Genomic DNA, 22459 nt, shown 5'->3' with positions numbered 1-22459 from the left:
ATGTGCTCCAGATGTGTATAGATAGATCACTAAATATAAACTTAATTGCTTTTTTTCTTTTCTGCCCCACTGCTAAGCAACTTTTATACCAAAGTGCTTCAGACAGGATCAGTCCTTTACGGCCGCTCCTTTTCAGAATACGATGAACTGGGTTTCTCTGAGAGAAAAGTGAAGGGTATTTAGAAGAGACCTAAGCAAATATGCTCACAAATACAGTCTGACTAATGCTGTTGCTGATGCTGACAGACGGGCTCTCACTGCCGCACTGATGTGTTTGTTACAGTCATGATGGAGTCATTAGCTTTTTTGTTTGTTTGTTTTGTTTTGATTTTGTTTTTTTGAGACAGGGTTTCTCTGTGTAGTCCTGGCTGTCCTGGAACTCACTTTGTAGACCAGGCTGGCCTCGAACTCAGAAATCCTCCTGCCTCTGCCTCCCAAGTGCTGGGATTAAAGGCGTGCGCCACCACCGCCCGGCTGAGTCATTAGCTTTTAAAGTAGCACAGGATACAAGCCACTTAGACCTACCGTCACGTCACAGCTTTCCATTTGGCATCCTCCAGTTGCAGCACCTGGGACATGCCCACTGTTTAAACTGGAGCATGGCCTTCCTGACTGCTGGCCACTGTCTTTCTTTGCTTTTATAGGCTGCCAACTTTTAAAACATGTAAGCTATGTGTATGGTCTCTCCTTCACTACTGACTGCTCCTGCTCCCCAAGTCCCCTGCTGTTATCACTTCATAAATATTTCTTACTAGAAGGTCACAATCCCTTCTAACTGCCAAACTGTAGTTCCTAGAAAATTCAGAGCTAGAAGGTATTAAGACCTCTTCCAATCCTTCCATTTATGCATGAAGAATACACATATGGTTTCAAAACCAGCAGTGACTACACTGATTTGCCTTTATTTCCCCTAAAGTAATCAAGCTTTCAATTTGACTGTATGACCGATAAGTATTTGATAGATCTCTATATGTATCAAGTATATATGTATCACATGGACCTGTCTGCATCACACAGAAACAAAACAACAGATTGCTTTATTTCAACTCACTGTGGGGTTTCGAAAAGTAGGTCAGAGATGGAAAAAAAATAACGGTCCCAGCTGTGAGGGGAGTTACATTTAGAATAAGGCAAACTTTCATTATCTCGGCCATACCTTTGACATATGGATTAAAAAAATGTTAAAAACAAAACAAGACAAAGAGATAGACACAAGACAGTTGTCTGATACAGGCAACCTCAATTCCAGAACCCTACACACAACACCGGATAGAGCTCAGCATACCTCATCAGGGGACTGCATGTGGGGAGAGATGAGACAATTATAGGGAGATCAGGTAGAAGGGAAGACAGTTGTAGGGGGATTAGGTAGAAGGCACAGCCTCAGAAGAGAGCATCACTGTTCCTTTCAGAATGTTCCTTCCTGTCTATCACCCTGAAAGGGGGAGATGAGCGTTATCATAGAAACACCCAAATCAAAATGCAGAGCAGGTGCAGAGCTCTTTGGGAAGATGAATCAGCACTGGGCACTGCACACAGTGCTGGGCAAACGGAGCAGACAAGATTCCTGCCTTGCTGGAATTTATTCCTAAGTGTCAAGGGGTTAAAAAAAAGAGCTAGTGGCTATCAGATACCACCAGGGCAATGCTTCAGACAGTCCTGTGGCTGTCACAGAGAGCACAGGACTTCTCGAAGTTTAAATTAGAAAAAAATGCGATCATATCGTCAGGAAGAGAAAGAAGGGGAGAAGGGCTGAATAACTCACTACTTAGCCATCTCAGCTGGCTGCCTCTGTTGCTTTTTCGCAGTAGATTTAACTTACTTCTGGGAGCGACTGTCAGCTTAATGCAAAGAGAAGGTTGCTGACCCTTTCTGCAAAGTGCTGACTTTGCAAATTGTGTTCATAATGTAATGTAGTTTTCTGGAACTGTGGTAATTCCAAGGCCTTCTGCACAGAGACGCTTTCAGAGCTGCACCCCCCTCCCCCCACCCCCAAATAGATGGAGTAGGACAAGTTCAAAAGGTACCTTTGTCAACTTAAGTGTCCTTTGCTTTACCACAGGGTACAGTAGCACACAAGATACAAAAGATCCTTCTGTTTCTACCAAAGATGAGGAAAATTTGGTGAGCTAAAATCTCAACTCATGGAGTTATATTAATCAATGCAGCAAATAACTATCTTTGTCTTGTTCATTTGTTACTGGTTAAGATGCTTAATAAAGTCATTTAAAATATTTTACCATTTGATGGTTAACACTAATTAAAATATTACCATCATCATTATTAGTGTGTGTGTGATGTTAATGTGTGGCTGTGTGTGCCAAGGCATATATGTGTGAAGGCCAAAGAACAATCTGTGAAATCTCTTTTTTCCTTAAACCAGTGGTTTTCAAACTTCCTTTTTTTTTTTTTTGGTTTTTCGAGACAGGGTTTCTCTGTGTAGTCCTGGCTGTCCTGGAACTCACTCTGTCGACCAGGCTGGCCTAGAACTCAGAGATTCACCTGCCTCTGCCTCCCGAGTGCTGGGATTAAAGGCGTGCGCCACCACGCCCGGCAGTTTTCAACCTTCCTAATGCTGCAATCCTTTAATATAGTTCCTCATATTATGGTAACCCCCAACCATGAAATGATTTTTATTGCTACTTCATAACTGTAATTTTGCTACTGCTATGAATCTTAATGCAAACATCTGTGTTTTCTGAAGATCTTAGGCAACCCCTGTGAAAGGGGTCATTTGACTTCCCAAAGGCGTCACACCCCCCATGTTGAGAACTACTGCCTTAAACAGTTATGGGGGCTCTAGAGATCAAACTGAGGCCACCAGGCTTGTGTAATCTGCACCTTTACCTGCAGTTTTGATTGTAGCTTCTACAGGTATGGTAGGTAGGAGACTGCAATGAGATGAATGACCCAGCACTTCCTACATGATATATTGAGAAACACTCCCACAGATCATATTATTTGACTAATATCTACTGCTGGGCAGTAAAATTACATTTATTTATAGAAATTCCATTTCATTAGTTATTGTTCACTGAATTTATACTTCAATTAAAAAGATAATCTAAAACTCTTAATTAAGACAGTACCACTTAGCCGCTTAGAATCTTAAAACATTTGGGACTGTCTCATAAGACTATCCCATGGGCTCTAATAAATGGAACGTGGTCAATACCACTTCCCTGGACTTGCTTCTCAGTCCCTTTGGACAAATTTTAATAAATATTTCAATGAGTTCTACCCAAAACATTTCCTTATAATCATCAAATACATAACTCAGCTATCACAACACAATGTGTTGTCCACCAAGAAATCCTATTAAATATTCACTTATTTCATAACAAATTTATGTTGAGGTATTAGTCAGGACTACAGAGGACATGAAGACTCAGAAGACACAGGAGTGTGAGAATTAAGGGTGGCTTTATAGCCTGTTCATTCAAAGAAGAATTAAGACAGGAAGGTTGGGTTGATGTAAGCTGTGCTGAAAGGTCTGGGAGTGGTAACAGATTTGAGGTTGGGCACCTGCCACTAAGCTAAGTGGGAAGGATGGAGGCAGGGAACACTTATGTCATCAATTCTGTGTTGGGAGTGCTGTAAAATATACTGTCTTGTTGACAAAAGTCACTACAGGACTGGGGAGTATACCTTCCCTCTGTGCTGCCACAGTATTAAGAATAACACCACATCTGTTTCTGCTGAAGGTAGTTATAACTCAACAGAGAACATCTGGTGGCTAAATGCATTTAGCGTGTCACTCCCTTAATGGTCTTATCTTACTGGAATTCTGAACCCCTACTTAGATTCCAAGTCAAACTCTTAATGGCCAAGTCAAAGAGCTGGCAAGAGTCTTCCTCCAATGACCAGGTGATAAGTATGTCGTGCTGTGCTGCTGATCACGCCTAACTCCCCAATGGTGTCACAGCAGCAGAATGCACTCACAGACAACACATGACAGATGAGGAAGGCTGTGTGCCAACAAAACTTTATTTATAAAAATGGGCTGTCTGCGGACATGGCCTACAAGCTGAGGTTGTGGAGTCTTGGTTTAACCTGTCAGTTGTGGGAGTAAATTAAAACCGCAATCAGACAGGTAGGTTCTCAGTCAATGAGACAAGTCTCTCAGCACACAGCATTTGCATCCAACCAACTCCTCTGAAGAAGGCACTATCAGACATGAATGTTATTAAAAAGCATGCCAAGTTACCTATCTACCAAAGCATTTCTAGGCTTCATCCGTTATCTTTCTGATCCACTGAACACAGAACAACACCAATACAAATTTGAGAGTACAGTTATCAAGGGTTCTCAGGAGCGAGAGGATAAGCTTTTCCGAATTTGTGAAGGGAGACTAATCTGCTTCTTATCAGCTATTCAGAAAAGCATGTAAGCCATGCTCCTTTGGAAGATATACTTTCAGAAATGAATCAAAGAAAAGGCTTCTATGCCACTGTGGACTTGGATGAGTTTCAAATCTTATAAAAGAAAACGGTGAGACAGCGGTTTCTGCTGCACCGATCCTGAGGGTGCACGGTGACGTGCGTTTTCCTAAAACTGAGGGCTTGCTCTCTGGGATGTACAGAGGGATAACGTACCTCATGCAGGCCAGGGAGAGGTCCTGACAGTTACTGCAGGCCCGCTCTTGGCTGAATAATGAACACGAATCTGAGACTTAACAAGGAAAGGAGTCGCCGAATACATACCCACTGACTTTGTGAATCTGTGCAATGCAATAGTGATTTCTGGTGTCTTGAGTTATGCCACTTGGGATCTGGGAGAAACATGTAACCATGTTCAGCAGTCTGCACTCACTGAGTTCTGAGAGAAGACATGATTGACACAAGACTGTGTGGGTATCAGGATTTGGGGAAGTGTTTTAGAAGATTATTTCAAAGGCACTTATGGTTCATTAGATATAAATAAAACCAAGTACTATTAAAAATATACCATGTTGGCACATGGCTTGGCAGTCATGGGACTTTCCATCTTAATTGTAACGACATTGAAAATCTTCCCTATTTAGATGATATCTTTATAAAGCACCACCAGAAACGACATTTCAGTCACTCTTAGCTTTTCTGGTGAGACAGGCACTCATTATTTAACTACTGAAGTGATAGACACACAGAATCCATATGCCTGGTCTTCTAACACGCAAGCGGGAGGAATACAACTCAAGGTACATGGTTCCCCTTGGAGCTGCACCACGTCACCATCCTTCCAGAGTCCTTCTGGATCTCCCTTTTGCGTTACTTGATTCTAATTCATGGGTAGATGATGATACTGTTTTTTAATATGACTTGATGACTGAGGCAGAATAACAGGAAACTACCTTTAAATGACATTTTATTTGTCAAATACTCAAAAGGTATGTCTTTCTCAGTGGCCTTAAAGAAGACAGTAGTCTATTGCAGAAAGAAAAAAAAAATGGATATAGTAAGGTTGGCTGAACTGATATTAGGAGATCAGTAAGGGAGCTTAAGTGAATCACCGGTGAAGTAATTTAAGTTTCTCTGTAGGCACGAATGCCACAAAGATCAGGGAGATTAACTAATAAGCAAAGAGTTGTGAAATCATTTAGAATTAAAGTGTCATTCGGAGCAAGGCATTATAACAGGTGCTGTCATGAGACTGAGCACAGCCTACTCCATGCCAAATTGAGATTACACCTTTGTAAAACCTAGCAGGTTGTAGGAACTTGGTGGGTTACCCACAAATAGAGTGCAGGAAAAAGGGGGGATCAACAGAGAGGGTCTAAAAAGCATCGAATTAGTGAGTGTCCAACTATAAGACTAGAATACACATATTTTTGAGACAAGCGAACACAAGCAGACATAACTTATTAAACTTTATGAAAAGAGGCACTATTAAACCAATAGCTGTTTTTGAATTATGACCCTATCATAATGAACATTTGTTATCTGGGCCACCTGTGATTATCAGTTTGATGGCAGCAGTGCAGCAAGGATTCAGTATGTATTTTTGGGCTGTTGCAATACTTATTGTGATGTGAATCTTTCGAAGCGTATAATTATTGGACCTTGTTTAAATTTGGTCCTGATTATATACAAAGTCGTAAGCATGCATTCCAAAGAGGTAAAAATATGTCTTCCTAACGGCAATAATCTTGGAGGTTCCTAAATTGTAGATGCTATTTAATAAAGGGGGAATCTAACTATTCAAGAATGTATTAGAAAGTAAAACCTGCACGATAAATCCTGAGCCATTCCATCACTGATTTGATAAAATCAGCGAAGTATAAAGCACTTGTATAGCTCCTCCATTTTTATGCTTAGTCACAACCACAAAAGCATTACAGAGCCAAGTTGTTACTGAGAATGGAAAATGAAGGCCAATTATTCTGGCCTCCTGGATGCTCATATTATGATCTTACAACTCCAGGGTTTTATGTTCACAAAATTGCAAGATGTACATTAGCATACTACACGAGCTGTATAATTGAAGAAGTCTATGAAAACTGAACAAGATCATTCCAGTGTCATCCCATGCTATCACTGCAAGACTATTACTTTGAAATAATGATGTATCGCTAATTTAAACACTATGGAAACCTAAGTTCTGAAAAGCCGATATAACTTCCATAGAGTTGACACAATACAATTCAGAATCAAGAGAAAAATAGCTTGGAAACTATAGAAGATGGGACTGAAAGAATTTATAATATTGATCTTGATGACTCCAGGAAGGAGGTCTATAGGGTTTTTTTTTTTTCCCTGTTTTTGGTTGTTGTGAGCTAGTCACTGGTCTGTGGTGTATAACTGGAGTCAGGCTTAGAGGCATAAAAAGCTTGGCTGTAAACACTGCAGGGTAGACATCAAGGGCACTGCTTTTTACAGGCTCTCCCTATTAATTATCCATGCAGTGGCTAAATTATCTGACAGTTACAGTTGCTTGTTAAATTAGATTTTTCTCATCTCTCCATTCTGCAGATTGGAAAAAATAAAAGTCCCTCCATGGGCTGCTGGAGTGGGACTGTGTGTGCTGTGGAGACAGTGAAGAGGAGTGGTGTCACTTTAATACACCCCCCCCCCCACTTCCCTTCCAAAGCAGACTGGCCAGTGGGCAGGGCCATAGTGGATATAAAAGTTTCACTTTTGGGAGTGCGTCATATTCTGGGAACAGCAAGACAAGGGGCTGTCTACAGTGAAACAACACCAGACAATGATGTCATCAGGAAGGCACCATGTGGAGAGAACTCTTCTCCTGACCTGTGTGGGGTGGGGCTGGAATGTGGCCTAGATATCCCCTGAATAGAAATGATCACCAGTTCCTTGGACAGTATCTCAGCTCTGAGAAAGGAGGATAGGGCACATTAATGCATCCGGAGTTCTTGGCTCATTAGGTTACACACTTCTCCGACTGACAGGACAGATGAGTCAGTTTGGATTAAAATGGCATAAAGACTCCAAGAGGCAGAAATGAAGTCAAGTCAGTTAAGTATAGGGCAGGAAATGAGGACAGTGACAAAAAAATATTTTGTTCCACTGACATGACAATGACATCATAGTAGAAGCAACAGTCCATTAAGGAATGGTGTGGTTGGCATAACAATACCAACTCCCATGATGATAGAAAGACAATTCAAGTAAAAGTGAATAAAAGATTTGGGAGAAAAATGAAAAGATGGCACTTTATTCCCTTCAGAATGACTATAATAAAACAGACAACAAATCTTGGTAACGGCTGTAAAGAAGGTAGAACCTTCATGTATTGCTGGAAAGAAATGTGAAATGGTTCTGCGTAGCCAATGAGAAAACACTGAAGGAACGAAAACGTGAAGAGTAGAACAAGCCCGGTCAAGAGACTCCAGAAAGAATCAAACAAAGCTACAGTTTAATGAAAAACCCAAACCACAACTAAGAAAACAAACTAGTTAAAAAAAATCAAAATGACTGCAATCTATATATATCTTTCAATAATAATTCTAAATATTAATGGCCTCAACTCTAAAGGATAAAGAATATCTTATCTGTGGTCTACAGGAAGGTCATCTTATACTAGTGGCACAAATGTTATGATAATAACCAATTGCAGTTTAAAAACTGCATTTAAGACCCATATTCCATGAGATGGGACCCATACCTGACATTGTTAAAGTAGCCGAGAACTTGGGACTGGGTAAATTGTGTTTCCTAGGAAAACCTTCTACTGTTAATTCTGTTAAAGAAAGATAGTAATAAAATACCCAAAGCTCAGTGCATTTACTGCTCAACCCTCATCAGAGAAGCTCCTTCTTGCAACAGAGACCCAGCCCAGAAGTAGACAATGTACATAATTTTGGGAGACACTTTGAAGCACTCACCCTAAATGAGATGTCTTTATCAACCTCCCACTTTAAGGCTTAGTGATCTATGTACAAGAGGAGGTGGAAATATTCGAAGAGCCAAAGGTGGTGGATAACTCCCAGGAAACAGCATTGTCCAGACCCCAACAGGATTGATATCCACATGAACTCACAAAGACTGTGACAGCACACATAGGGCCTGCGTAGGCTCAAACCAGACAAAACACCAGTTTTGAGAAAGGGAGATGGGCACAAAGTCCCAACCCTACCCTAAACGCTATTTGCAATTGATACTTAGTGAGAAAGGGAAAAGGCTTTTTCTTCCAATAGAGTGCCACTGGATATATCAACCACATAGCAGGGTAGACTAACATAGAGAATTCAACAGGTATTCCTGTACACAATTCTCAATGTTTTCCTTTGGTGTTTTGTCTTACATTTTTGTGTTTTGATTTTCATTTTTGGGGGGGGGGGCAAGAGAAGAGGAGAGAAGAGGGGAGGGAAGGGGAGGGAAGGGGAGGGAAAGGAAGGGAAGGGAAGGTGGGGAGAGCAAGCGAGTGCACAGAGGGAGAACACATTAAGGTGAGTGGGGAGGGAGTTGGGGAGGATTTGGGGAAGGAGAAGGAATATGATCGAAAGAAATTTAAATTGCTTCATAGAATGGTCACCATGTTTGGAACGAGTGGTTCTGGGCGATGGCAACTCACCTCTGGCTTCAGAATAAACTGATAAATTATCTCTTATTCTCCTAAAAAAAAACCCTCAGATAGCGATTTCTTCAGATATATGCTGTCTGATATATTTATTATTTAGCCAACAGAGCCCTTCAGTATATGCAGTATGATGATTTAAATAGGAAACACTTATATTACCAATGCTCGCCAAATGCTTATAAGAGTAACTCATAGCCTGTAGCTTCTTCTTTCAAACTATAAAGCAGAGTACTGACACTACCTGTTGGAATCTGAGCTGCAAGTTTAAAAGCCCCGCATCTAATGGAAGGTTCAGTATGCACCTCATCCTGGTTGCCTAGGAAACCCTCACTAAACGCACATACATGGCAAGATTTTTGAGTTAAAAGTTTCCATAAAGAAAATAAAAGACCAAAATCCTAAAATCCAGCTTTGGCATTTCCTTTTATCCTTCTCTGTCTTGTCTTGTAAGCAGTGGGTTTGAACTCTGGGCCTCATGTCTGCTCTACGACGAACACTCTACGACTAAGCTATGTCCCCAGCTTACTCCTCTTTCCTCCTTCATGTCTCTCCTATTTTCTTCTGAGACCAAGCAGGCTGGCTCTGAACTTGGCTCCTCCTATTTGCCTCTCAGCTAGTTGGGATGGCAGGATCATCACCCCTACCTTCTGTCCTCTGTAGTCTTGCTTCTCTATGTACAAGAGGTGCCTACAGCAATGGTCATCCTGATTTACACAGGACTTGAATATAGACTTTTGTATATTGTAGAAAAATATGAAGAAGCAAGAGACCGAAATAATGGCTCTCAGAAGTCTTCATAATGTGGTGAAAAATTACACACACTCAGTTGTTAGGCACTGAGTTAACCAAAGAAATCCTTCTCTAGTCAACATTTGTCTTCAGTGAGTTGGAAGAAATAACAAATCTGGAAGGGTCAGCATAGGGTGTAATTCAGAGGACACTGTTAGGCTAGTATGGTATCCAAAAACAGCAGGGTGAACTCTGAGAGGGACAAACAGAGTATGCAAATATTCCACACTGGAAAGTAAAATGTACAGCATGACTTGACCTTAGGAGAGGGAAGAGGGTTCAGTTGGACAGCAGCCTCCACAGGGCAAGGTGGAAGCCATCTTAAAGCTCACACCATGGTGTGAGGTGGTTGTGGCAAATGGTATGTGCTGCTGTTTCTCATGCTGAGGTTGGAAGATCATGGCAGGAGGAATTCTGGGAAACAAATGAAGGAAAATGACATACAGGGGTAGCTGAAGGAATCACAGATGCCTTCTAAAGAAGATGTCCTGGGAACCTGCACACCCTGGAGTACACTTGTTCTGCTTTCCACAGGTATTTCTCTGAACAAAGGAAGGAGTCACAGATGCCAGAAAATGATGAAAGCACTGGGGCCTCCACCCAGGAAGCATGCCTGTGCAATGCTCACACACAGCAGATTTTACAGAGAGTGGAAGCATGCCTGTGCAATGCTCACACACAGCAGATTTTACAGAGAGTGGAAGCATGCCTGTGCAATGCTCACACACAGCAGATTTTACAGAGAGTGGAAGCATGCCTGTGCAATGCTCCACAGAACAGATTTCACAGAGAGTGGAAGCATGCCTGTGCAATGCTCACACACAGCAGATTTTACAGAGAGTGGAAGCATGCCTGTGCAATGCTCACACACAGCAGATTTTACAGAGAGTGGAAGCATGCCTGTGCAATGCTCCACAGAACAGATTTCACAGAGAGCTTAGGAATCCTTGGCTTAGAGTTATAAAGTAGATCCAGATGTCATCTTACAAAAGAAAGCAGTTCCCCCGGCCCCCATGTCAAAAACAATACTCCTGACTTGGAAAACTGATTGAATTTATCATGAGCAGAAGGGGCGGGAGGAGTCTGTAGGTGACAGCCTGGAAGGTCTTTCTTCACACTGTACTTTCCTAATTGCAAAGGAGTTTTAAAATAATTTCACAATATCAAATATTTATAATACTCTTTGTTATTGCTCTTTCCACGAAAGGGTTAAATAACAGTGATGTCCATCAGATGCAGGATCAAACAGATAATCAAGGCAACAACCTGACTTCCTGGATGTATGTAAAAAGATTTCTCTTTACTAACTGTAAACTGTAATGGTATAATCGTAGTGAGCATACGGTTATTATATTACAAGAAATAGAAAAGGGTTTTCCATAAGTCACTTTTCAAAAACAACTTGGCTACAGCACAGGGCACAGGTGCAGGAGCCCCAAGGTATTTTGCAAGGTTTATGCTCAGTCACAGAAACTTTCTAAGCAGCTAACAGGTCCTCCTAGCAGGTGCACCATGAGTGATCTCAATGACAGCGGGACAGGATTTCTTTGTTCCATGGACTGCTATTCTTGGTAATTCACCAATGCCTAAACCTTAAGAGCTTATAAACAAGAGTTTATATGTTAAATGGTGAGAAGGCAGGTGTATCTCCATCTTAACTCTCTCTAGAAGGAAAGCAGTAAATCACATTACACGAGTGATGCCTGTTTCTTTAAGAGTCAGACTCTTAAGTCATCTGAAAATGCTTTCTATCATTCTGAGAAGTCATCCTTACATTTTGTTTGAATTTCTTCTTTAAACTCTTCTTTAAATTCTTATGACTAATTATGGTAATAATTTTGAAAGATCCTCAACCCTGAAATAATTAGATACATCACATTTAGAATTACTTCAGTGTTTCCTACCTACATTTAGATTCACTTACAATAAGGTTTTATTAAATGTCTTTTGCCAACACGTGACACTGCTGCTTGAAAACGATTAACCTAGGTGTCCAAAGAGCCTTGAACCTCAAAGGGAAGACACATGTGTCTGCCTCGTGGCTGAAAAGGTGTGTGGGCGTGTCAGTAATTCAGTAATGCTAATGATACACCTACTCCCTAGAGCCCCCTACTTTCTGCCTGCTAATCTTCTGTGGGCACCCCTGGACCTTCAAGTAGTACTGTGTCTTCGTGTTCCTACTCTCTCCACTTCCTATGGCTCAAACTTCCCATTCAAATTGTTCTTTGAAAATGGAAGGGGGAAAAAAAATCTACCATCAACGGTAGATTTAAAACAACATGGAGACTTCATTCTCCCCAAATCAAGTAACGGGGAGATTGGCAATAGACCCATAGAAACATCTGTCAGACGCCAACACTCTGCTATGCCTGCCTTTTCTTTAGTTCTTAACAAGGCAAAAAAAGCCATGTAGACATAAAGAGCCACAGGAAATGTCAGGGTTCTTTTGAAGGTATGCTTTCCATTCCCCTTTAGCTGGAGCACAAGCTGATGAAGAGACTTATTTAGGACAGTGTTTTTCACACTTTGATGTCACACACAATCACCATGGAGATCTCAGATGACATGATAGTCCAGCCTTATCTGCAGTTCTTCTGATTAAGTGGGTTGAAGCAGGGCCCAGGAACCTGCATATGTCTTGAGTTCCCAGGCAATGCTGCTTCTGGCCTCTGGCTACAGGACCATGCTTCCCTTCTTAACTCAGACCCCCATGGCAGAGGCTCTTAATTCATGTTCTAGGCTAGCATCTGAAAGAGAAGTGGGCTATGCTACACAAGGTATTAGGAAAGACATCCACAGTCACGCCACCCTTAAACCCATCTGATCTCATCAAAACAGTAATAAAGTATATAACTCTCCTGAAGGAAGAGGTCACATGCTGTGTGTGTGATGTGTTCATGTGTGTGTGTGTTGGTATACATATGTGCACGTGTGTGGTGACACCTATATATGCATATGTCTGGGCGAGCCATCTGACAACACCGAGTGTCATTTTTAAAAATGCCATCTGTGTCCTTTGAGACAAGGTATCTGACTGGTTTGGAACTCATCAATTAGTCTAGGCTGGCCGGCAAGGGAGCTCCCAAGGACTCCTCTGTTTCCATCTCAGTGGTGGAATTACAAGAATGTGTTATTGTGGGTGATGGGGCTAAGCTCAGGTCCTCACACTTACAAACACTGCAGCAAAAGTATTTCCCCAGCCCCAGTGAGCTGCTCCATCGGTTGCTCCCCTGGGCTTTAACCTTCTCAGGAAGGATTAAGAGTATAATTCAGGATAAGAGTGTGTGCAGTATCCGTGGAGGGGTTGCCTTTATCAGAAAGAAGACCACCATACTCACCAGAGAGGAAATATGCCCAGCCGTGTGGTGATAAAAACCACGGCAAACATGACAAACAGGAGATCACACATTTTCTGAAATTTGGCGTAATTTGCCATTTTGGCAGCCTAGAAGAGGAAGGAATGCCATTCATTCAGTTAAACTGATAAGAAAAGTTTCCTTCAGTCTGCACGAGCCCCAGTGACTTCACATAGCTTACCACATGCATAAGGATGCCTGATACTGTAAAATGGTACACGCCACACACTGGCATTTATAAATTACCCAAAAGTTTAGTGAAATGCAGAGTCAACCATACATACACTGCAACTGTCACAGAGTTGATAAAAATATCTACTAACCTGAAAATTTCAATTATATGGCTGATTTTAAGAGAAGAGAGGAAAAATAAAAAACTTTCCTGCATTGTATTTTGATGTTAGCAAGCCAGAGATATCAGAACAGAAATCACATAACAGGTCAATATAACGTCCTCATTGCACCCTGAATGCTGAGGCCACAAGCTACAGCTTTTCCACAGTGGTTTTCCCTTCTACTTTGAGGTTTGTGTTTCCTTCCATTTTTTTCCTTCCTTCCCTCTCTCCCTCCCTCCTTCTCTTCTTCCCTCCCTTCCTTCCGTCTTTCCTTTTTTTGGGGGGAGGGCAGTTTGAGGTAGGATATTTCTGTGTAGTCCTGGCTATCCTGGAACTTGCTTTGTAAACCACGCTGGCCTCAAACTCACAGAGATCCACCTGCTTCAGCCTCCCAAGTGCTGGGATTGAAAGGTGTGTGCCACCATATCTAGCTGGGTCTGTGCTTTCTTTAACAATCACAGCGGTTCACTAAAAGATGAGTTCCCTGCTTATTCTTGAAAACTCTGAGATGAAGACAGTGTCATGACTATTTTATATCAGTGTCTCTATGGCTATAGGATTTCTAGCCCTATTTAAGGCTCATTTTCTAGATGATATTTACTGATCTCAGGTGTCTGCAGGAAATAAATCCATGGCTGACGACAGCCATTTCAGTGGGAGGCATCCTCACTGCTTTCTATGCTGTTGCTTCTCAAGGCGAGTATAAGGATGAGCAGGTGGGCCTGGAAATAAACCTTTTCTTCCCCATTTCTTGAAGTTGTGCAGAGTCCACAGCACTTACACACTATTGGAAACTGCAGATCTCTTCTGCAACACAAGATTGCTTTCTATGTGTTGGAAAATTAATTACGGGAAAAAGATGTTGCTAGCATCCTTGGAGGTATTCAGAATCATTTAGGAGCGCTAAGCAGTGCAGAAAGCTATGGGAACAATGTGTCTTAAGAGGAAATATCCATCACCTGAGTGGGAGTCAGGACTATGAGCTTTTAATTTCGTGAATACCATTGAGTTACATCAAAAGAAAAGTACTTTTGGCTTTCTTCTGGCTAGGTATCACCAACACACCCCTTTTCTTTCATGTTCATCCATCAGAAGCAATTGATAACCAATGGCAGCAAACTCGCCAGAGATGTGTACACTGTAAACACTATTTTGTGATTTCATTAACTGGATATTTCCAAGCATTATCTATCATGTCAAAAAGAATCCTGGTTATGAAAACCTTTTGCTTTTAAGCCACATACTTGTGTTCTCAGATTAGCTATCTTCTCTGGATGAAAGTGGTGGATGAGAATTCAACAAGTACCTCTTCTCCCACAACTCTAGCCAAAGTGCATGCCAGAGCTTTCCACAGGAATCAACCATGGCTTAAGGTCTAGGGTTGATTTCTACACATAGACTGCAGCATAAATGTCCACTTCTATGCATACACTGGATACAATCAAATTATAATAGAATTTCAGAGGACTTCCCGCCGATTACATAATTTCTCCCATTAAAAACACGCTGAATTAAGTTCAGTCTGAATCATACAATAGTTATAACCATGAGCTATCTTCTGACTTATGACCACTTTAGTTTCATAACCTTCAGGGGATCAGAATTTTTGATGAGCTTTTACATTCAGTTCAAACTTTAACTTACCGACCGCCTCTATGAAAGATAACTGTGTGCATCTGTACCTCTGATTGCAATAACAGATTATGACTGAGGATTCTTCACATGAGGAAACATGACACAGCAGGGGGAAGAAAAAGGGTGGCTCCAAGAGCCAATTCTATGCAAACTCTGTACTTGTTTGGGTTAATTTTGACCAGTTATAAAATTTCTTGGCATAAAGTAAAAAGACTTATTTATGCACATAACATTAACTCTCCAAGTAGCAAATTCTTTGCATACCTTTGGTATAAAATTTACAATTCATATGCCCCTATCACTCTTAAAAACCAGTAGGATAATATGTATACTGGTAACAAAAATAAAACTGCTTTATTGTACTGTGAGACTAAACTGGGTTATAAGCAGTTTTCAGATAGATCAATGTGACTCTTAGAAAATCTATTAAAACAGTGATTTTTCTGTTAAACAATCAACCATTCAAATGTGGACTGGTCAAAGCTTCCAGTTTCCTATTAGCCAATGATGCTAACAAAGCTCACTTTGGACACACATTTGCATGGTAATCTAAAGTCTCAGATTTGCCAATTTAACCCACTAAGCGACAGCTGATAGTTTCAAAGCACCATCCATTACACCACGGGACAGCTGGTCTGGGGACTTTGCAAGTTCTGGATTTTGTCTTCCTCAAGATGAAAAGAAAAGGTTTACCTCTAGCAGAGCATCGGCTGAGTCGTGAAGACAGAGGACCAGGGTTCCTACTCGGGCCATGTTGTTGACATATGAAAAGGTTATTAAGAAAATTGTTGCAAGGTGGTGCAGGAACATAATGCCGAAGTCCTCAAAGAAGGAAAAACAAAACACAGTAAGTTCTCAGCAACGTCGTGGTGTTCCACTCCAGCCATCTACTCTCTGAGCCAGACCACGGGGAGGATCCACAGCCATAGCATTGGTGTTCTTTGGTGGTTAAGATACAACTCCTGAGCTGGGCAGTGGTGGCGCACGCCTTTTATCCCAGCACTTGGGAGGCAGAGGCAGGTGAATTTGAGTTCGAGGCCAGCCTGGTCTATAGAGTAAGTTCCAGGACAGCCAGGGCTACACAGAGAAACCCTGTCTTGAAAAACAAAACAAAACAACAACAAAAAGATACAACTCCTGCACAATTGGGATTTCCTGTTTATAGGGGGAGATAGACAAGTGACCAGTCCATGCAGAATGGGGTTCAACACTGTAGTGAGTCAGATCACAAGGAATTGCCATAGAATTTCAAACAAACAAAAGCACTACTTAGACTTGTCTTTTGCTTTGTCATGTTAAAGTGTCCCATAAAGGTCCATGCTCAAAGGCTTAGACCCCAGTCAAGGTGTTACCAGAGCCTATTGGAATAAAGTTAGGGTGCTGAGAGAATGCTCTGGTAGATGTTGAAAAGTGGACTCTTTCCTGTCCACCATTTTCTAGCTGCTGTATCATGAGTAGCTTATACCACTCTACACTCCTTCCTCAATATACTACATTGCCATAGACCCCAAAACAACATGTCAATCATCTATTGAACTTCTGAAATATGAGCATAGTCCAACCCTTTTTTCTTATAAATTGATTTGGCTCAGGCATTTTGTTATAACAACAACAAACAACAACAACCTAACAAACTTTAAGCTCTTTGGGACAACAGCACATACATATTTCTCTGATACTTAGTGCTTGCAATTTCTGAAAACACACATATTCACACACACACACACACACACACACACACACACACACACACACACACACATATTTGTATTTTCTCTCCCACCCTCCCTCCATCTTCCTCCCCACTCCCCCCTCTCTCTGGAAATAAACCCAATGCTTTGCATGTGTTAGAAACACTCTCACATTCCATATTCCCATCTCTCCTTCTACTTCTGACTTTAAGATAGTTCTTAACTAAGTTTCCTAGGCTGGCTTTGAACTTGTAATCTTCTTGCCTTAGCTACTTAAGCAGTTGGGATTATATGCCGGTGCTACCAGGCTCAGATATAAGCAACATTATTATTTATTTTAAGTATGTGGTATATGTGAAGAAATATCCAGTTAAAGTAAGGAGATAGAAGACCTGACTCCTAGGATGGTCAGTCTCTGTTTACATAAATCCTAACAAACAACGTACTTAGTTTTACCATAATGTAATGGTTTGAATGCTTATATCTTTTTTTGCCCTGAAATTCATGTTAAAATCATAATGACCAAGAGGAAGGTGTTTGGGGGAGGGAATTCATTAAATCATCACAAAGATTAGTGTCTCTACATGAGAGGCCCACAAGAGCAACACTGTCCCATCTATCACACGAAGACATAACTGGATGGCGTCATCTATGAACCAGGAATGAGCCCTCAAAGGGTGCCAAGCTTGTCAGAGACTTAAGCTTAGACTCACAAGCCTCCAGAACTGGAAAGAATATATTTGCCAGATTAAGAAGTAGACTCCTTTTGGTTATTGTTATGAGTTTCTTGTAACGTGCATCTCTTTGTTAGTGCCCTTTGCCTAGAACATCCTCACTGGGTACCAAAGGAAGAAATCAACATCCTGGGTTTTCTAGTAGGTAAGGTGAGGACAGAGGTCATGGTGGAAACTACAGATATTATTTTTACCAGTTTCTCTTGGCTACTACCATTATTTTTTTAGTTAATTTTGTTTTTATTTATGTGTGTGCATTATATAAACATTCGTCCCATGTGTGCAGTATGCACAGAAGCCAGAAGAGGGCATCATATCCACTTGGAGTTGGACTTAACAGCAGTTGCAAACCACCTGACATGGGAGCTGGGAACCAAACTCACGTCCCCTGGAAGAGCAAGTTGGAAGCTAATTCTCTTAACCGCTGGGTCAGCTCTCCAGCTCCAATTACCACTACTTAAAAAAAAATGGTGAACAGAAAGGAAAGTAACCATTCTATTGTTATAATCACTGGTATGCAACTATCTCAGGGATCCAACTTCTGTGCTGATAGAATAATGGCGGGCTAAGAAGGGAATGATAAAATTCTTTCTGTGGCCTCAGAGGTGACTTGCTTATGGCACTAGCATAGCCACACAGTCCTTGCAGGTACTCTGAGAGTGAGATAACTGGGCTGGTTTGCATTTTACCCATGCCTTTACCTCCTCGCACCTTCTACTGGGACTACTCTCCATTGGAGAATGAATATGGTCTGCTGTGCTTAGGCTGTCATTTGGCCAAGCTACACGGAGCTTTTCTGACATAGAGGCAAGGACAACTAACTTAGGGACAGTCTCAGCTCTCAGATGTAAACCCATCTTTTGCTCCTGGGAAACATGGCAGCCTTAGGTCTTCTCTAGAGACAACGTCACATCCAGGGCCACTGATATTTGGTCTCCTAGTTACTTACCAGACCTGGTCTCACAGACACCTTCTCCTCTACAACTCAAGGAAGTATCTATTCCTAAATTCTAGTTTCTAGTTGTTTCTAGTTTAAGTCAGTTGGACAACTGCTCTTTAGACATGCCCAACTCCCAGTTAAATAAATTTCTATGTTAACAGGCAATTTCAAGAAAGTTATGACCAGGAACTCCCAACATGATGACTCTTAATGACTTTCTGACTCTTACTTAGTTTAATTACGACGTGCACACTACGTGAGAGGCCACCTGCAATGTAGGTTCCAGCTCACTAGCTTTGTAATTTCTGGCAAAGGCATCAACTTCCTTATCTTGCAATTAAGATGCTGGATTAGATCTTTTTTTTTTAGCTGTCAATTCTATAATTCTCAGTTTAATAGCTCCAGTGATTGACCCCTGAAGTCTTTATGCAACTAATTTCAGACCTGTCTAACTTAGAGATTTAAGAAAGTATACTCATTCATGCGTATGCAGGCAAAGCAGGCACCGACCTGTCAAACACCCCCACCTCCCCTCTGATTTTTACAACAGGAGCTGTTGGTGTCACTCTGCTTCTCATTTCTAAAAGTCACCCTTGAGACCTCTAATACTTCTACAAGCTTTGTGTTCCTTTTGGTGAAGATGCTCAAGGATCATTTTGGATCCCAGGAAGGGGTTGCATTGATAACCTCACACCTAGGTCAATCTCTGAGATCTAAACCATATGCCAGTTCCATCCATGAGGTTAGGTATTTAATAATTAAAACACAGTGATGTAGTTTCAATGGACTCAGTCTCTAAACTAGTGGTACAGCACTGACGGTGGCCACCGGTGGCAGGAAAACAGTCTGTCTTGCCTCTGTTAGTGCTTCATCCCCAAACAGAACAAAGTCACACCACCTGCTAACCCAGGCCACCCCCATTCCTCAGACCCAGAGTCTTACCTCACAGACAGACGAGAAATGATGACCACACTGAGTTGTGTGAGGAATTGCACACAGGCACAACAAAGCTGTTCTTGAAGCTACTAAAACACTAGCGAATCTTTACACTATCCGGAGCCTTCCTATTGAAGGCAGATGATGCCAAAAGGCAGATGATGCCAAGAGGCCTCTGGCAGACAATACAAACTGCCCTGCTGCTGTGTTCCAATGAAAGATGAATTCTGCTCCCCATGACCTGGAGAAGGGTGTTTTACCACACATAGCACTTCAGAACAGCAGCCGAACTGAAGTAGCCCTAACCCATCAACTGCTATGTCAAACCGAGTCTTACACAGGACTAAATCAAAACGCATAGTTCAGGAACTCAGTGAGTTTATAGTCACCTATCCTTACCAGGTAGCTTTTGACATCTAAGTAGCTGAATACCTAAAACCAGTTAGGTTAGGTGCTCCCACCCTCCCAACGGTTCAGCCCCAAATGGCAGCTCTCAGCTTTTTAGAAGAAAGAGAACAAAAGGTTTTCTCTATTAATTTCGAGATGAATAAATATAAATTGTTAAAGCACTTATGGAAGATTAGGGCCACTTCCCAATTAAATATCCTAATTTGTATCTGATAGAAATGTCAACAACAATGCCTGTCAGAATCACGAGGAACCTTCAAAAATAAAAGCCTTGTTTTTCAGATAAAATTTGCTTTGTGAAGATGAGCTTTGACTGTAAATCCCTTGTTCTAAAAAAAGAAAAAAAGTGTTTTCTTACTGCCGCTGCTCAGAGGCAGCCATAGCAGAGGGCTGGTTTCCATTATAGTCCTATCTATACGAACAGGAAAGGCGGAGATAATGGTCTTCTTTAACATTTGTGCTTTAGAAGGTCTTAGACACAGTCCAATCCCTCACAATCGCCTGTTACTCACATCCTGTCACCCAGCACGTATCTTTGAGTAGGCACTGAGTTTGATCCAAATAACTGTGCTTTTAAAAGCTGTCCATTTGGATTGTGTCTGCACAGGGAGGAGAGTTTCCATCCTCCCGTTCGTTACTGCTGGAAATGATAGTGTGCTTGCAGACACAATGGCTCACAGAATATTAGGCTTCAGGTTGACGATGTTTCCCAAACCGTCTTCCGCAGGAGAAATCATGTGAGAGCCTGGGCTCCATGGTTGGCCTTTGGGTTAGTGCTTGATTGCAAGCACCAGAAGCGCCCTGGCCTCAGCAGTGACCCAAACCACCTGTAATGTCATTTTGTCTCTTGACAGAATCGCTCGTCCTCAAGAGTTCCCTCTGTGTTCCTCGGCGTTTCCCACAGACCCCACCATCTTGTTAGTGGTTCCTCACATGTTATCAGAGACAAGAAAAAAAGGAACCAGATGTGGTTTTGACCCAAATTCCAGTAGAAAAACTCTGAAATAAAAGAATTCAAGGATAAGCCATCCATTATAATGGCAAAACTTAGTAAGACAGAGTCCCCCCACTGTTTTTTGTTTGTTTGTTTGGTTTGGTTTGGTTTGTTTGGTTTGGTTTGTTTTGGTTTTTCAAGACAGGGTTTCTCTGTATAGCCCTGGCTGTCCTGGAACTCACTCTGTAGACCAGGCTGGCCTCAAACTCAGAAATCCTCCTGTCTCTGCCTCCCAAGTGCTGGGATTAAAGGCATGTGCCACCATGCCTGGCTCGAGTCCCCCACTATTAAAAAACAAAACAAAACAAAACAAAACAAAACAAAACAAAACAAAACAAAACAAAATAAAACGAACCAGAACCTTTACTTCTCTAGGGGAATTTTATAAACAACAAAGTATTAGCACAACAAAGCCAAAGAGATAATCACTCACTAAGACATATGTGCCAGATTCTAGATAACACAGCTCCCTCCAAGTTTACTATGTTAGAGTCTTTGAAATGTTATCTTCTACCTTGTAAAGGGACCACAAATTCATCTCAATGTACCTGCCTTTATTAAGATAAAATTACATCATAAAAAGCTACACCATACACATATACTCCTTCTATGTGTAAGAAATTTTTCCTTAAATTTTTATTTGGAATGAACTGAATGAAAAAAGTATTATTGAGCTACCTCAAAAAAAAGGAGTAAGGCTTCTGAGATTCTAACTAGGGCTGGGACAAACATTCATAGACAGCGAAGATCGTAAATACTTCTAAAAATCAAGACAGTAGAAAAGACTTTGCTCAGATGCAAAGAAAATGTATGTTGTCTTGAATTTAATAAAGTTAATACATATAAATAATAACTTGTAATTTTGCTCAAAGAATAGCAATTAGGTACTTACGACCCATTTAACAGATTTCTAAGACTCCTAGAAACAGGACAACAGCAGAGTTTGCAATTGACATTGTATGATTTCTCTATCTCTGTTTCCCTCTCTTCCTCTTCCCTCTCCCCACTCTTCCGCCTCTTCCTTTCCTTCAAGGCTCATAAGTTATTCTACTTCAAAGCAGAGATAGAGAAACTGTCAGAATTGTGGTTATGAATAAAGTTTTATTAAAACCCTAACTGCACCCACTTGTTTCCTTTCTGTCTTACATGGCTTTCTTGCTCTGGTAGCACACTTGAAAAACTGCAACAGAAAGCACCTACAACTTTACAACACTACCTGGTCCTTACAGTAAAGTTTGATGACCCTTGTTTTAGAATCATGCCAAAGGGCATCATGTGAGAAACTCAGTTATGCAACGCAGCAGGTTTGTAGTCTCTGCCTTACTTGATTCTGGCAAAGGATATGTAAGAGGTTAATTTTCACAGCTCTTCTGAAGCAATCCAAACCAATTTAATACTGCTCATGAAATTCATATAAACCATAAGGAGCTCTGAAAGGCACCCTCATCAAAGGTCATGATCGATTATAACTACAACTTCTAGACAACTGAAAGGCCAGCAATGGCTTCTCCAGCTTCTAAAAGCAGGAGCGGTGTGTCCAGATTGGCCAGCATTTTCTCTGTTGCTAGAAGCACCATTATTTTATGGCTTCTGGAAAAAGATATAAATGAGGCAGGGAACTGC

General features: G+C 41.3%; 1 protein-coding gene across 4 annotated transcripts in view; it reads right to left on the bottom strand.

The window, feature by feature from the left end:
• Positions 1-22459, bottom strand: part of Cers6 (ceramide synthase 6) — a 253140-nt gene that overhangs the window by 29701 nt on the left and 200980 nt on the right. For all 4 annotated transcript variants that reach the window (XR_374464.4, NM_001347161.1, NM_172856.4 and 1 more), the window contains 2 exons: positions 15827-15955; positions 13146-13252 (listed from right to left, as the gene is read on the bottom strand). Coding sequence is in view for 3 of the 4 variants with exons in the window: in NM_001347161.1 (NP_001334090.1) it covers positions 13146-13252; positions 15827-15955 (236 nt within the window). In the remaining variant the exon portion in view is untranslated. The remainder of the gene's footprint in view (positions 1-13145; positions 13253-15826; positions 15956-22459) is intronic.

This window comes from Mus musculus, chromosome 2, assembly GCF_000001635.26.
Source record: "Mus musculus strain C57BL/6J chromosome 2, GRCm38.p6 C57BL/6J".
NCBI lineage: Eukaryota > Metazoa > Chordata > Mammalia > Rodentia > Muridae > Mus > Mus musculus.
The sequence above is the reverse complement of the archived record's forward strand: the minus strand, read 5'-3'. Positions and strand labels throughout refer to the sequence as shown.